This window comes from Alternaria viburni, assembly GCF_023758015.1.
Source record: "Alternaria viburni strain BMP 2772 chromosome Unknown scaffold_31, whole genome shotgun sequence".
Taxonomy (NCBI): Eukaryota; Fungi; Ascomycota; class Dothideomycetes; order Pleosporales; family Pleosporaceae; genus Alternaria; species Alternaria viburni.
Window position 1 is genome coordinate 114,090 of NW_026055800.1, and position 16,032 is coordinate 130,121.

The following is a 16,032-nucleotide window of genomic DNA, read 5'->3' on the forward strand; positions in this document are numbered from 1 at the left end:
GGCTGGATGTGGTGTTGAGCCGGGAGTTGTGGGGATGATGAAGTACGGGCGATATCGGGCGTTGAGCGAGCTCGGGTTCATGGAAGACGGAGAGATGTTTGTTCCTGCATGGGACATGTAGATGATGGTGATGATAACGATGACGACGAATGATAGTCTCTTACGGTATACTGCACGGTGTTTTTTCCAATGAACTGCGCAATCATACTAAGCTGGTTGCCATGTGTCAGTCAAGCGTTAGGTCAAGTCTTGAAAGTACCAAGTTGCGACTGATAAGAGTTGATCTCCTAATACTACAACGCAACGACTACTACTACTACTACACGTCGTCTCTCGTTTCTCATGACATCATCACCACCACATGCTCGCACCGTGAGCCGCCTTTCACTACCATTACAAATCAAGCGAAGAAAATTAAGCCTTAAGACCAATCTCAACAGCAGCGAGAATGAACTCCATGAAACCAGCATTGGTGTCAATGATGTTTTGAATGTACTCCTCGCTCGTAGGGTAGAAGTTGGTTGGGTAACCAAACTCCATGGTGTATCCGTAGACCTTGGTGAGCTTCTTGTTACCCTGCCAGCGGCTGAAAGACCAGTCATCTGTCGCGCCGGAAGTAGGGTAAAGACCAACAGCTTGTTGAGGGACGTATTCGCGGCCTCCGACGGAAATCATGGCATCGGTGGTGCGGTTAGCTGCGATGCGGATGTTGTCCCAGTCCTCTTGGTCAATGTACTCCTTGTACAGGTCGTCCTCGACGATACCGCGCTTGCCGTCGTATGCAGGGTTGAACAGGTTCTGCTTGGGGTCGTGGGATTGGTCGACGTCGTCTCCCCATGAGTAGAGCAGAGTTCCGGCAGCAGAGTGGACGTCAATGTACCAGTGAATGTTGGGGTATTCGTCATATACCCAGGCCATGTCTCTCGACTCAGGCTCGGAGAACGGTGCGGTGCCGTAGAAAGCCTGGGAAGCGGGGTTTGTTGAAGCTGGGGAGACGGAAGGGTCAAACTTCTCGGTGAAGTTCCAGAGGAAGTCGAAATTCCTGTTGAGATCTACACCAACGCTGAGGGGTTCGTTGGGCCTAGCAGAGGCTGGGTTGCGGTTCTTTCGCCATAGGTTGCTGTTGGCTTGGTCGTGGCGCACACCATCTGGGTTCAGCATGGGAATGAAGACAACTCCCGCACCAAGAGCCTTCTTGACTTGGCTGTTGGTGTACTTCTTGTTGCCGTAAGTGAGACCGATACGGTGCTCGTTCGCATAAAGAAGGTCAGAGACGAAGTAGATCAGGTTGTCAGGTCCTCCGCGCTCACGTGCGTGGATTCCTACTCGAGTTAGTTTGATCTACGCAACAGCTTCACCGATCAATACATACCTGAAGTGAAGTAAATGTACTGCTTGTCCTTCTTGATCTTTTCTGCCTTGTTGGCAACACCACCGATGATGTTCGCACCCTCGTAGGTCTTGTGTGGCGTGGTGAAGATGGACATGCCGTACTCTTTCTCCAGACCCTTCATGGCGGTGTAAACTTCGTCGGCATTGAAGACACCGGCGCTCTGAAGCTGGGCGTACTCGCTGGGCTTCCTGGTACCGAGACCGCGAGGCGCAACCTTTCCACCCTTGAAGCGATCACCCTTGCCAATGGGTGCAGTCGCAGTCTGTCGCTTGTTCATATTGTGCAGAAGCTCAACGCGAACGAGCTCAGGGTCCAGGCTTCGCTTGAAGTGGTCCAAATGGTCCTCTGAGATGACAGCGTGCAGCTTGTGCTCGCCACCCGCAGCCATGACAACAGGGCGGCAGCCATAGTCAATCTCGCTGTTGGCCGAGATGAAGTCGTACAGCTGGTTCTTCTCTTTCGCGTAGAATGCGACGCTCAAGACATCGGATGCGAGAACAGCGCCGGGAAGCAGACCGAGGAGTGTGGAGACCTTCATGGCAGACAGCGATAATAATAATGCTGCGACGAGTAGAAATTGAGAGTCGTGCAGACACAGACTGTCGCCATCCTGTTCTTATTTATTCAAGGTCGATGGCTTGGTACTATGTGTCGCGAGCCTCTTAGAGAAGAGCATTGCTGCCAGCTTCCTCATCCGGTAATGGGGAGGCGGTTCTCCAAGACTCCAAGACAGCAAGCGTACTTGGCTGGCGTACCTGCCCTACGATTCTAAGCAGGTCCGAACTGTTATCTTCTGCTATGGCCACACGAAATGTACTCTAACCCGGATGATGGCGCTGGTGGTGGGCCAACGAATGCGAAAATGCTCTAAAGGATCCAGACTCCTGGTCCATGGTGTCGAAGGCGTTGCCAAGACTGTTGAATGTGGGTTAGCAAGGCACCGGCGGTTGTTGCTACAGGATCGTGAGTGAGTTGCAGATAAGCATCGCTCCGAGGCTGTCAGAATCAAGCACTGGGTTCCCCACAGCCGAGTAGATGTATAGTATGTCTGGGGTGAGACCTGGAAGAAGAACTGGAGAATGCGCAGGGCTGCAACTGATGCACGCTAGGATGGCGCGAAGAATGATATCTATGTTGTCGCATAGCGATGTCCCTGCAAGCCGAGCGAGGATGTCTGTAGCATGTTGGCGATTACGAGTTGAGATGTGCGATGGATGAGGAGTTCGAGTGATGATTGTCTCCAGGACGCGTTCGCGCTCGTTGCCAAGACACTGTGCAGCTAACGCCTATCTCCGCGCCCAGATGTGTTCGTCATCTCCTTCATCGACTGGCAAAAGCAAACATGGAACCGCCTTGATATCCGATTGCGCCTGCGAGGCCACCAGAACTCGCGATGGATTACAGCCCTCTAACTCCAGAGGTCAACGTTCTGCTGTTGGGCGATTCGGAAGTCGGGAAGTCGACGTTCTTATCGTGAGTTCGGCGCGCGCGGTTCGCGTGACAGTTGATGTCGATTGACGTCTTGCTACCATTACTGACGTGTTCGCAGTCGCCTGTCACTCGGTGTACAGCCTCAGGGCGACGACCTCCCACCGTATGAACTCCCCAAGCTACGCGATATCGACCAGCCCTACGCCTTCGACATCTCGCTCTACGGGCGTCCATACAGGCTGCAGTTTTATGACACTGCGTCGCCCCAGAACTACACTCTCCTGCACCCGCAATTCGTGATCCTCTGCTACGACATCTCCTCGCGCGCATCCCTCGATTCTCTTGCATCGACATGGCTGCCGATCGTAAATAAGCACTTCAACTACGACGAGAACCTGCCTGTGATGGTCCTAGGGTTGAAGCGAGACCTGAGGAAACAATGGACGTTAGCCGAGCATGGCCCGGACAAGAAGGGCAAGGGGCCGAGTGTCATGCCACACGAGGGTCTGCAGGCGGCGCAGAGGATGCTGTGCGATCACTATGCTGAGTGCAGCGCGCTGACAGGGGAGCTGTGCAGGCAGGTACTGGAAGACGTTGCAAAGACGAGCGCAAAGACAACGACTGAGAAGGGCGCCAAAAGTCAAGGGGCTGATATGTGTACTATGATGTAGTTTGTAAATATGTCGAGAGTATGATTGAATACAAGCACATCGAACAGTACACATGAACAGGGACATTCATTAGAGCATCACAGTATTCCCTCCCCTGCAAGGCGTGCCAGATCCTGTTAATAGCAAAAACAATGCATTTGGCTCGAATGAAACGGCAAAAAAATTGGTTCCTGCGACACCTGTGTGATTCGAACACACGCTCCCGAAGGAACTGGCTAACTTTCCTGTGAAGGACTAGCAGGCCAGCGCGTTAACCACTCCCTAGAATTTGGATTAGTAAGCGTTGAGTAGGCAGACTGGATCAAACGTACGCCAAAGTGCCTTCAATTTGCTGTTTTGCTGATTGATGAAGGATTGAGTAATCTGAGCGTATATGTTAGAGGGTGATGAGGCCAGCTTGGGCATGGCTGAGCGGGGAAGCGGGGAAGCGGGGTTCAGGTGGGGGCCGACAGCACAACTAGGGAGAGACGCATTCGACGGCACGCCCAGTCTACATGCAGCGACTGCTTTAAGCGCTTTGCACACTCATGGACATAGAGATGTGTTAGATGAGAGCATGAAAGACGGGTGAAAATTTATCGACTCTCATCCCTCAGAAGCGCACTAGTCCTCTAAGGGTTAAGAGCAATTCAGAAAACTAAAGTATTGGCCTTCGCAGAATCCAACTAAAGACCAACAGCGCATTGCAGCTTCACAAGTGCTTCACCGATGAACCGGTAGTAGAAGCCTTTGTATTGAATACGTTGAATCTCCGTTTGAAGAAAGCGGCTTCGTTCAGACACAAGTCGGGTCAACCTTGGAAATGTCTGAAAGAACCAGGTAACCATACGGTCGACACTCAACCATTAACTCTATTTTGACCATGCCAACGTCGCTCTCATCCAGCTATGCGCTGTTTCAAATCGCGATGTGACGACTGCTGCATCATTTGAGCTGTGACGACACTTCACCAGCCTCTGGCTCGCTTACATGCGCGCCAATCACACGCCATCCGTCCCTGCGTCCTGCTGGCTCAGGCTCCGCCTCATCATCACAACTCAACAACTCCTCGACGCTTGTCGTGCCCTTGTTCTCGTCGCTACGTATGTATACACGTCAAATCCATCGGCGACGTGGCACCAGTCCAGCTGTCCAGGTCCGACTCGCCAAGTTGCCTTGTGAATACATCATGGGGCGGGCGCCCAAGTGCTGAGGCAGGCACTCTTCGTTCGCATTTCCGCTCATCTAGTTTCGTAGCCCTGGCTGCCTGAAAATGCCAAAAGACAGACCTCAGGCTCACACTCAGCCAACGAAGGCAACAGATTCGACGACTGAAACCACTTCGGGGGCATCCTACGAAACTCTCAACCAAGAACCAAGAGCAGACGATGTCTTCCTTACGCGCAGTATCCCCGGAAACGCCAGATCTAGGTTCTCACGTTGGAAGAAGGGCGTCACATGGTAACAAGACTGCAAACTGGAGCATATCATGAAGGAACAGACATTCTTTTCTGCATTAAAGCGAAATGCATCTCACGTATTGTCAACAACAACGTGGTAGCCAATTTATCCTCCCCACAAAACCGAAACGCCAACTCGAAGCCTCGAGACATCATAATGGTCCGTATACCATAACTCATCAGTCGGTCCGCCCAGGGATAAATGCACGCTAAAGAATACTTGACGAGAAAGAGGTGAACGTATTAAACGGAAATTTGGGTATAGGGCGCATGCTCTTCGAACTCCTAGACCATGGCACGAAGTGAAATCAAGGTTGTCTCTTGCGCCGCGATCATGTACTTCGTCTTATGCGTTGGTTTATTGGGATAGGTGCGTTTACGAAGACGTGGGATTCGTCGGCGATGCGAGACTGCTTCTCCTCGTATTCCAAGGAAGACATCTTTAGGTCATCGATTTGTGCCTATCAAGTCAGCCTTCATACACAAAGTAAGGATATGCTTGAGCTACCTTGGTCAGCGGTGGTCCGATGGTGGTTATCAGAAATCCGTCGCGTCCCTGTCGACACCATTAGCGTTCTGCTATACTCAACAACCACCATTGCAAAGTACCTGGAAGGTGTAGGGCCGAACAATCGCATCCGGGCCGCAATGATAGCGTATCTCGTTCTGAATAACGGCTCTTGAGATGCCGAAGCCTGGCACGAAGTACGAGTTGGGCACAGCCATGATGATGGTGTTGGGATGGTCACGTCGGCAGGGTATTGCAATGTTGGCTGGACTCGATGTTCGCGGGCTGGGGATGATGGTAAGGTTGGGCGCGCTGGGGACTTATACATCTGACTCGCAGCCTTGCGACTGGGGAATCGGTTGCATACACTCTATCTACACCGGTTCCAGTCCGGATGAGGATGCGATGCATCGGCTGCGACCAAGTCCCCCGTTGGGCGTGGACGCGTCCGCCTCATTGTTCGCCTCGAAAGCCCAATCACCGCCATTGGGCAGCGACTAAGACCGGGTCTTGCAGCACCCTTTGCAATTGACCACTCACGGAATTCCCACTGCATTTTGTGGTATATCTCTTACTCTTGGAGGACTATTGCGGTTTCGTTATGCTTCGCATCTCGGCGCTAATTGCTGGAGCGGCCAACGCAGCTGCCACGTCTGCAGATGGATGGTCTCTCGCGACAACTACGGATGCTTAAAGACGATCTCTTCGCCACCAAACGCTCCAAAGGGGTTTGCGATATGTGATACTCCCACACCCTCTTGCAGTTCCAAGCCAGCGGGCTCAACCTGTTCTTCCAGATGCGATGAACTTGGCGCCAAAGGTTTCTAGCGGAGAAACCTCGACGCCGATCATACCCCGGCTCAACTTCCACGATGGGTGACACCCAGTCGCCCCACGGTAATCGCACAGCAGAAGGAACACAGTGTCGCGGTGTCTAAATTCGGCCAGCGTGGCTTCACCGCTAGATCTGTTAAGCGAAGGCGCGATCGCATCCAGGAGATCCCTTCCGCACGCGCTGCTATGGGTATGAATGCATCCAGCTACGGGGATGTTCCAGGTTTTGAATATTCCAAGAGCCGAGCCGAGACCCTATAGTATCCACCATCATGTACCTTGGTTGACGCAACAACGGTACCCGAGCCCTTGGGCTTCTTCCACAGCAGACGGACTAAGCGCCAACACCATCTGGCAACTCTATCTCACTGTGAGGCGAGCCTGGTTTACCCCGCTTGTCATTGATGATCTACTTCGACACTACCAGGAAAGGTGATAGATTACGGCATGTGGTGCCAATGGCAAGAAGAGAGCGTTCAGCAACACCTGGTGCTATCGCTTCGATTGTGAAGCTGTTCATCTGAGGTGTTCATGCGTTCTGTTCCCTTCGGCATAGATCATCTCTTGCGGCCAACAAACCTCAACGAACGCGTATCATTGCTCGAAAGTACAGGATCACCACCGGAGTTGCATCCTAACGGCGGTCTCGGCTCTTGCACACGCCGCATGAGTCGTGTACACGTGTGCGACTTCATGAACATGTGCCCAATGCCCAACGTCCGAGCGTTTAGGTTCCATCACAACAAGCATTCCATCGTCGTGGCCAACATACTGTACCTACAGCACCTTATGCACCGGACTACCCCGCAGAATCCACCATGCAGTCGCCTCGTACGCCACCTCACCTTGCATCCGGTGTCAAGGTGTCCCCGAAATTGTCGACCTACGTCATGATGTCACTGATGAGACGACACGACGCAGTGGATGTTGTGAGGCATTATGAGTTTGGAGGCAAAACCTGGTTGCGGCCATTTCGCGGGCTACGAGGAACCCCGGGCACATCGAATGCGTGATCACGCCATATTCAGTCGGCGGTTCCTACTTACCGGCCTTACTGGAAGACAGCGGAAGATGGCGCAACCCGAGGTACTCCGCAACTAACGCAAGACCAGAGAGCGTACCTACCGTGACTATACAGTAGCAATGCAGGGGATCCGAGCGGCTTGGAAGTAATGCACCTAGTGTTGACGAGAAAGCGCATTTCAGGGACGGATGATCGTAGGTAGGATCTGACAAGCAAGGTACGGCTACCGCTTCCGGCAGAGAGCAACTCTTTCAAAAACAACTGTTCGTTAAAGCGGCCGAAATCATAAGCCCGAGAAGTCGCCCCGCTGCCACTCTGCTCTATCGTACGACTGCTCTCCGATCTCGTATAGCTTTTGACATGTTTAAGGCCTTGTTCACCGGACATTGACAAGGCTCAGCCCGGTTGTGATCATTCGGGGCGACAATCTCGACAACATCGTGTCCCTAGGGTCAGCTAGCAATCCTGCAGACGTGTCCTGACAAAATTCACGACTGTCACTGGGCTGTCACTTTGCAGAGCAATGGCTCTTCGAATAGGCAACGACGACGGACGACTGGCACACTGGAGATGGGAGGGTATCAGGCAATGCGTTCTGTGACGTCTTCCATGCCTATGGAGTCTAGCACACCCTGATTGAGACCCGATAGGCGATGCGCCCAAAGGAAGATACCGTCCAAACCCCCACTCGCCACAGACTAGTAAGCTGCCTTCAGCCCTTGTCTGCCCTGTTCGAACAGTAGAACCGGAGCATGGGTCAGCGGGACTACGTGTGAGACAATTGGCACGAATTCTGCTAACGATTACTATATGTGGCCACTCAGATACTTCCACAGGGAAATCCCTTCTACAGATGGCTGTTCTGTGTCAGTTAATCGCGTCAGCTTCATTCCATGGTCCCACGCCACCACCATCACACCGCGACCGAGCCCACAACGGCAAAATCCTGTGAACAGCACACGCTTCATCCGGTGGTTGGACACGATGGCTGTCTCGTTGACGGACAAAGATGGATGCAATAGGCACAAGGCTTCACGCTCTTAGAAGTCGAGGCGGAACGCAGCCGAACGAAGTGACGAGGAACACTATTTGCTCTTGCTTGATCGCAATCTGTACATGCGGCCTGCAACATCTTCAGCAAAGTGCCATCACAAATTCGCCACGAGCGGCATTCCGAGCACGAACCGTGGATCTCGCGTGCCACGTCAACCGTCCTTGTCAATGCGCGTTCGCCGTTGTTGATCGCGGCAAAATGCATGCAGCGCATCATATGCAGGTCTTGCTAAGACCCAGTACCTGCTCTAGTCTTACCAACTTCTTCCACAAACGCACCTTCACAAATGGTTCTGTGAAAAAGTGAGGCTTCGTAATTTCCGAAGTCGTAACCCTGTTTGCCGATCCGATTACGCCCTAAGCCGGGACGGACACCACGATGTACTCCTGCCGACTGCGCGGCGTTCGGTAACACCAGTCGACACGGCATGCGTGAATGACATGAGTGAATGAGATTTTTGGAAGCAAGGCGACCAATAGAAGTTGTGGTAGAAGCTCGTGCGCTTCAGATGCCGATCCTTTGAGTTGGCGAAGCGGCCCACTTCCTCCCTTGACTTTGCTTATTGCGGAGCCGGAGTCGTGAGCCTCACGAATGTCTTGACAGTTGGCTGGAAGCCCTCCTCTGCTCCACCCCTCGAAGGATCTGGTTTTTGTTCTGTATTGTCATCGATTCGAAGAAAGAGGACGCACATGGACGGTCTGCTTCAACTTGGATGCTGACGAGGTCCAGCTACATCTAGAATACCGAACGCCATGCGTCAACACTCGCCAATCTAGTCTTAAATCTTTACTGCATCGTCTTCGTGTCCAGGAAAGGCTCAGACGAAAGAATACGACCTATCAACGTTTGCCGCATACGGTCGCGCTCAAGCACTCGACAAACACGTTCCGATAACCCAGAGACTGGACCGCGCAATACTATCAGACTCCTCCTGGATACACGTACCACGATACAGATATAACGCAGGTGTCCTTAGCATGACCTTCGAGGTTACAGCTGTAACGCCCGAACGCCCCCGAACCTAGCCAGACTGCTACGACGTACTCTCCTCAAGCCCGACAACCACGCGTTGTCTATCGTATCGTCTCATACACGAAAAAACCTGAACAGGCCTGCGGACTACATCAAGACAAAATCCACCAAAGTGGTTGACTCAACGTCAAGGTAGGCTCCAGGGTGTGCAGCTTTTCCCCAGACCGGCTTGGTGTGGTTCAAAATACTCTTGGTCATGCGTAAACGACTTAAATCTGTTGGTAAATCACACAAAGAGCTAGAGCGCGTTACCAAAACCACAATGGTGATACGACTTGTTCCTAGCCGGTCGGGCTGTGCTCAATGGGGACTTTCTTCGTAATTACACATTAATAGATTGCTAGTTGAGCAAGCCCCGGGTATCATTGTACAAGTAGAAGGCTAAGAGATCCGATGCAATGCCTTCGCTACGATGGCGTTCTTTCAAAGCCTTCTCCAAGGGGAGACGAATCAAACGTACTTACCTTCTAGTAGTAGCTCCTGTTTCGACTTCTCGGGCAGCAACGGAAGAGATTCCTTCTGTCGCATGTTCGTACTCCGGTCGCTGAGTACAGAAGTGCCCGACGAGCGCGACTTGTTCGACTTGGAGGACTGCGGCGACGCGAAGTGCTGACTGGCCGGTTCATCGCGGAACACAGGCGTGCGCCGACCGATCGTCTCCGGGCTATTGGTGTCGCGCTGATGAGCCTGCGTGATGGTCTCTGCTCTGTCATCGGGCAGGGCCTCCGCCTCAGTGACCAGTGTCCCACCGACTTCTCGATCCTGCTGATAGCGCACAACTTCCGCTTCAGCAGTCAGCATCCGATCTCTTACAACCTCCCCCTCAGCATCCAGCGTCCCCCCAGCCTCAACCCACTTCCTTAAATGATCCTCCCGCAACCTCTCCCCAAACCCCGTCCAACGCACCCCAACCCTCATCGGAATCCTGCCCGCCCTCTCCAAAGCATCATACCAATCCCTATGCTCCGTCCAAACTAACCTCCTACTGCACTTACTCGTAGTCGGCGATCTCCCAATATCAGCAACATGCTCAAACAGCATCCCCCCGGTCGCCGTCGGCGTGTCGATATCGAGGTTATCCAGAATACTAGCCCTGACATCGCGATCGAAACACAGCCACTCTACCACATTATCCCCCGTGCGAAATCCGAGCGCCGAGCCACCGAGCTGGAAGACATCAGCCAGGTAGCCGACTTCGAGGCACCCCGATGGTACTTCGTCGCCAGCCGGAACGGGTTTCTTACGGAACGGGTCGTCGGATCGCAGCGCGCAGACGAAGCCGTGGGATGGGCGGTTGAGCAAGGAGCGTAATTTGGGGACTGAGATGAAGGAGGCTCGGTAGTGGTAGATGGCTACGTCGTATTTCGCGAAGCGGAAGTATTGCGCTTGTTTTAGCTTGTTGCCGTTGGGTCCTGGGATGGGTTTGGGGCCGTATGAGCGTGGTTTCTTGGGCGTTATGGGTCGGGGTTGCTTGACCGGCTTGGGTTTGGATGGTCGGGGGTGCTTGTTTGGAGTGCCTTTAGGTCGGGTCATGGCTTTTTCGTTTGTGATTTTGCGGCGGTCTTTGGGCGGGAAGGGAGGGCGAATAAGAGGGGAGGAAAGAGGGAATTGATTGCTGGAGGAGGTCACATGTTTTGGTCATGGAGTGTTGTAGCAATGGGGATAGTGTGCACGGGGATTTAGGCTACTGCCGCTAGAGAGGTGCTAGGTTCAGGGTCTGGTTCACCGTGAAAGTGAAAAGAGAGAAGAGGGGCGTGTAGACTGGCTGACAGGAGGAGAAGCTGGGCGGCCTTTCCAGAGCTAGCTCCCGCGTTCGCAGTAGAGCTAGAGCATGAGGTCTGAGAGTTGGTCTGGCTCTCCGTCACTGCTTATTTTGGGGTAATGCGGAGTGGACATGCTGATGTTATAGAACTTTCATCAGCTTTGGTAAGTCGTGGTTTGGTAAAAGCGGTGTGTATCGCGGCAGCTTATGGGTATGTCGCGCGCACGAAGGTGTCGCTGTAGCTTTTACACTACATCAAGATGTGGATCTCGTATAAATTGATAGATCAAGCTCGGATAGATTAATACAGGCGTCGGAAGTAAGGTATGAGACGTTCGTAGTAGTCGTCAAGCTCCTCCGTTGGTGTCAAGACATCGTATTCGCCAGATACAAGCTATTGTATGGCATTTCCAACTCTTGCCCATGGTCTTCCGCGCTTGCCAGATCTCGCAGATTTGAAAGGTTGAGAGCTACATCCTGGCAGTGGGCGACGCAGTTTCTTGGTTGAACTCGATGTAGGAGTCCGGCTAGAGTCGCAGGTTCTTGTTGCTAGTGAAAGCAGCGTTGCCGCGTTTGTAAGTACCTCTGTCATCCTCGGGGGCGTGTAGTAATGGCTCACAACCGATTTCCTGGTTTTCAGATGAAGAAACCGACTAAGTGATCAAAGCTTTGCCACTGGTTGTGAAGGTAGAGTGTGTCAGTGGAGGGAGCGGGCCATTGCACGTTCAGCGCGACAGAAGCGGATAAGTCGGGGAAAGACCGCCTCGTTATCTACACTTCAGCTCCCTCACTTTACCTCCAGTGAAGGAACTAGTAGGCGCTGCCGAGCACTGACCTATGCTCATTGAGTGCACCAAATCTGTACGGCTCTCACTTCTCAACCGTTGTTTCTTGTTTCCGCTATCCCATTGACTATTCCAAAACATGCGGATCTCGGGGCTCCTCGGGTTAGCAACCCTCATCGTTGCTGTCGCAGGCGAGGTTTGTCAAAGGTAGGTATCGTGCCTCTAGTCGAGTTGTTGTTCTGGTTACGTCCTTCTATCAAGTACCACATCTGTTTGATTACATGTCGCTGTAGTTGACTCAGACTCTAGTTGCCCAAATAACGACCTTCTCGCTGTCAATTTTACGATCCCGGGTGGACTTGATAAGATCCTTGTTGCCGGTGACCCCGACGACTCGGATTCACCATCAGACGTAACAGTGACTCCAGCGCCCGACGCGTATTACGACCATTGCAAGCAAAAAGGATGCGCCCTGGAATGGTCGATGCAGCACTCCAATAGCGAGGCCGGCGCTCAATTTGCACCTCCCCGCATGACCGCACAATCTCCCTTTCAAACTCCTCAAGACCTCCGAGACTGGGGATGGCATGACGGTGTCAAGATATCGCAAGCTTACGATGACCTCAGCAGCTTCTGGTGGGGAGCTGATGTGGCACTGAAGGGCCTTCAGCTTCCTTGGAAGACGGATGCCCAAGAGGGTCCCAATCGTCTCACCATTATAGTGCACCAAGACCCCACTGCAGATATCAGTGTTGATAAGCAAACTTACAACGTCGACGGAAAAAAATACCGGGCTTCGGACGCTGATTACACTATGCTTGTGAATCTGCAAGATGGTGTTATCATTGCCATAAGTCGCAAAGGCCCAGATACGGCAGGCAAGGAGCGAGAGCCGCCGCTGAAACCAGAAGACATGCCAAAACTCCATCAATTCTCCGATGTTGGCTGGATAAAATGGAAGGCCATGACCGAGGCGAATAATCTTCCTGTTAACAATCTTCGGTATTTCTTATCGCTTGGGATCGCGAACACACAGACGTTATCAGTGTGCGAGAGGATTTTCAGGGATAATAACCTAGCAATGAGGAGGTGGCCTGGTCACGTTTTCCTAGCCGGCACATGGCAGTTCCGTGCTATCTTGGGTAAGTTGCACCCATCTTAGAGGGGTTCAGGTATCTCGTAGCGTAATCGGGGCTGTGTCGTCTTCATTGCAGTAGAGCATAACCCCAAGGCTCACTTGAGACCACCGTCTTATCCTGGAAGAGTATCTCGGCTAACTCATGGACAGGAACCCCGAACGTACAAGGCTTTGGGTACATGCTGGTTCAACACAAGGCAGATCTGGGCAACATGTTCATTAGTAAAATCCATGTTTTCCTGTGTGAAAACAACGAGGTTTGCATTGTCGCATTTGTGTCCCAACCAGTGGCCACTCCAGTGCAAGATGCAATGGTCGGATCAATAGTCATTTCGGATCAGGTCGACAGACGCGACGAAGGAAGTAACGTCATGCGTCTACACAAGATCTTCGCGAAGCTGTGAGAGCTAGGGAGAGCGAGTCAGAATATATGGGAGGACTGATGATAGTTAGACCTTTGGCTGGTAGACAGACGCGATTGCCGGTCTTAGATCTGGATGGTCTTGGCTGCTTTGAAAGAGTGTATGCGTCCAACCTAATAACATCGACGATTGTCACATTCAATTCCATCTCTTTTGCGGTGTCGGAGTGCTCGATCCAGTCAGGCAGCTCGATCAACGCCACGCCTTGTAGCAAAAGTAAATCTGCTCAGGCGGCCAATGACAGAAGTCGTGGGCGCGTCGAGTCGGAGCGGATCCGGCAGCCGCGACGCGCGCGTGTTGTTTTGAGGGGATCCGAATGCAGGGAAGGAACTTACATATACCACCTCATGCCCCATACTGCGTCGGTCCTGAACTTGCACCGCTCAACCGCAAACACTCGCCGCCGATCAAGTGTCATTGCAGAAGCCATGTCGTGCCATGACCACGCCAATACGTCAAGCGCGGGCTCGCGTCATATGACAGGCGTGCCCCGCGCTGTAGGATGAGAGCTCGCGCATGACAGCCCACGAAGGAACATCTGCCGCCACAATGCGCCTGTGGGGTATTAGCCGTTCCACCGAGCGACGTGCTGCTCGCTGGTCTGGGCCGTGTTCACCCTGGCAGACTGGAGAATTAAAGAGAGAGAAATTCCTCGGCTTTCGTTACCCCGCTAGCGACTCCGTCGACTAGAGGCTGCCGTCTGCCCTATCAGCCGAGTATCTTCGCCGCATTGCGCAATCGGGACCGCGGCCGGTAGCGAAGAAACTCCCTCTGGACTCCCTTGGACTCGTCTTTCCGAGGTTATACCACACCACCCATTCGCCATGAGGCCTGCGACTACTGCGCCCGCCGCTTTCCGCGCTGCGGCGTCCATCGCACGACTCCCCCGCCCAAAGACGTGCTCCTTTGCGACGCGCTGCCTAGCTTCCCAGACTGCTGCGAGATCGGCCCAGTTTTCGAGCCCGCGACGAACATCCGCAAACAGCGCCCCAACACCAGCACCCAGCCTATACACTCGAATTGGACAGTACAGGATGGCGTCCTCGCAGGGAATCAAGAAGATCCAGGTCAAGAACCCCGTGGTCGAGCTCGACGGCGATGAGATGACCCGGATCATCTGGCAGGTCATCAAGGACAAGTTCATCCACCCATACCTCGACATCGACCTCAAGTACTACGACCTGGGCCTGCCCTACCGTGACGAGACCAACGATCAGGTGACGCTCGACGCCGCAGAGGCTATCAAGAAGTACTCTGTCGGTGTCAAGTGCGCGACCATCACCCCCGACGAGCAGCGCGTCGAGGAGTTCAAGCTCAAGAAGATGTGGCTGTCGCCAAATGGCACCATCCGCAACCACCTGTATGGCGCACATTGAGATGAAGGGGAGGACATAACTGACAACACATTCTAGAGGAGGAACCGTTTTCCGCGCGCCTATCGTCATCCCCACCATCCCCCGTCTCGTACCCGGCTGGAAGCAGCCCATCATCATCGGCCGCCACGCTTTCGGCGACCAGTACCGTGCGAAGGACCGCGTTATCCCCGGCGAGGGCACACTCGAGATGGTCTTCACACCCAAGGGCGGCAAGCCTGAGGTCATCAAGGTCTACGACTTCCCAGCGGAGGGCGGCGTCGCGCAAACCCAGTACAACACCACCGAGTCCATCTCCGGCTTCGCACATGCTTCCTTCAAGATGGCGCTCGACAAGAAGCTGCCGCTGTACATGAGCACCAAGAACACCATTCTCAAGGCATACGACGGCAAGTTCAAGGATGTCTTCCAGGCCATCTACGACAGCCAGTACAAGAAGGAGTTCGAGGCTGCCAAGATCTGGTACGAGCACCGCCTGATTGACGACATGGTCGCCCAAATGATCAAGAGCGAGGGCGGCTACATCATTGCCATGAAGAGTGCGTATCCCTCCTACTATCATTGCGACTTCGCTAACATTCCCAGACTATGACGGAGACGTCCAATCCGATATCGTCGCCCAAGGCTTCGGCTCCCTCGGCCTCATGACCTCGACCCTCATCACCCCTGACGGCAAGACCTTCGAGGCCGAAGCCGCGCACGGTACCGTCACCCGCCATTTCCGCGAACACCAAAAGGGCAACGAGACCTCCACCAACCCCATCGCCTCCATCTACGCCTGGACACAAGGTCTGGCCAAGCGTGGTGAGCTGGACAACACACCTGAGCTCGTCGTTTTCGCCGAGCAGCTCGAGAAGGCTTGCGTGGACACTGTGGATATCGACAAGATCATGACTAAGGATCTGGCCCTTGCGTGTGGAAAGAAGGACCGGGCGTCTTGGGTCACCACCAATGAATATCTTGATGCCGTCGAGAGGAGATTAAAGTCGAGCTTGAAGGAGAAGCTATAGATGTACAGAAGTGTTGAATAGTCGCGTGGGATATTCCTTGCATCGGATCACTCGGTAACAGCGTGATACCTAGACCTGACCCTGTAGACGGAGTTCTGCTTACTCTTGGGCAGGAATCGATTGTTCACAAATTCAATTGCGCCTGTGCATGTCTTC

At 53.3% G+C, this 16,032-nt stretch overlaps 6 protein-coding genes across 6 annotated transcripts; 3 read left to right on the plus strand and 3 right to left on the minus strand.

The window, feature by feature from the left end:
• Positions 1-414: 414 nt before the first annotated feature.
• On the minus strand, positions 415-1,931 carry J4E79_010493 (uncharacterized protein; the record flags this gene model as incomplete). The annotated part of the gene is made up of 2 exons (XM_049359330.1): positions 415-1,322; positions 1,373-1,931. The coding sequence occupies 2 exons, from the start codon at positions 1,929-1,931 to the stop codon at positions 415-417; spliced, it is 1,467 nt and encodes a 488-aa protein (XP_049206141.1).
• Positions 1,932-2,786: 855 nt separating this feature from the next.
• Positions 2,787-3,495, plus strand: J4E79_010494 (uncharacterized protein; the record flags this gene model as incomplete). Its single annotated transcript, XM_049359331.1, has 2 exons — positions 2,787-2,866; positions 2,943-3,495. 2 exons carry the CDS (start codon positions 2,787-2,789, stop codon positions 3,493-3,495), a joined length of 633 nt encoding a protein of 210 aa, XP_049206142.1.
• A 1,771-nt stretch (positions 3,496-5,266) lies between these two features.
• Positions 5,267-5,660, minus strand: J4E79_010495 (uncharacterized protein; the record flags this gene model as incomplete). The annotated part of the gene is made up of 3 exons (XM_049359332.1): positions 5,267-5,395; positions 5,443-5,490; positions 5,544-5,660. The coding sequence occupies 3 exons, from the start codon at positions 5,658-5,660 to the stop codon at positions 5,267-5,269; spliced, it is 294 nt and encodes a 97-aa protein (XP_049206143.1).
• A 4,176-nt stretch (positions 5,661-9,836) lies between these two features.
• Positions 9,837-10,919, minus strand: J4E79_010496 (uncharacterized protein; the record flags this gene model as incomplete). The annotated part of the gene is made up of 1 exon (XM_049359333.1): positions 9,837-10,919. The coding sequence occupies one exon, from the start codon at positions 10,917-10,919 to the stop codon at positions 9,837-9,839; it is 1,083 nt and encodes a 360-aa protein (XP_049206144.1).
• Positions 10,920-12,465: 1,546 nt separating this feature from the next.
• J4E79_010497 (uncharacterized protein) lies at positions 12,466-13,475 on the plus strand (the record flags this gene model as incomplete). The annotated part of the gene is made up of 2 exons (XM_049359334.1): positions 12,466-13,075; positions 13,222-13,475. 2 exons carry the CDS (start codon positions 12,466-12,468, stop codon positions 13,473-13,475), a joined length of 864 nt encoding a protein of 287 aa, XP_049206145.1.
• Positions 13,476-14,527: 1,052 nt separating this feature from the next.
• On the plus strand, positions 14,528-15,876 carry J4E79_010498 (uncharacterized protein; the record flags this gene model as incomplete). The annotated part of the gene is made up of 3 exons (XM_049359335.1): positions 14,528-14,853; positions 14,906-15,405; positions 15,452-15,876. The coding sequence occupies 3 exons, from the start codon at positions 14,528-14,530 to the stop codon at positions 15,874-15,876; spliced, it is 1,251 nt and encodes a 416-aa protein (XP_049206146.1).
• Positions 15,877-16,032: the final 156 nt, after the last annotated feature.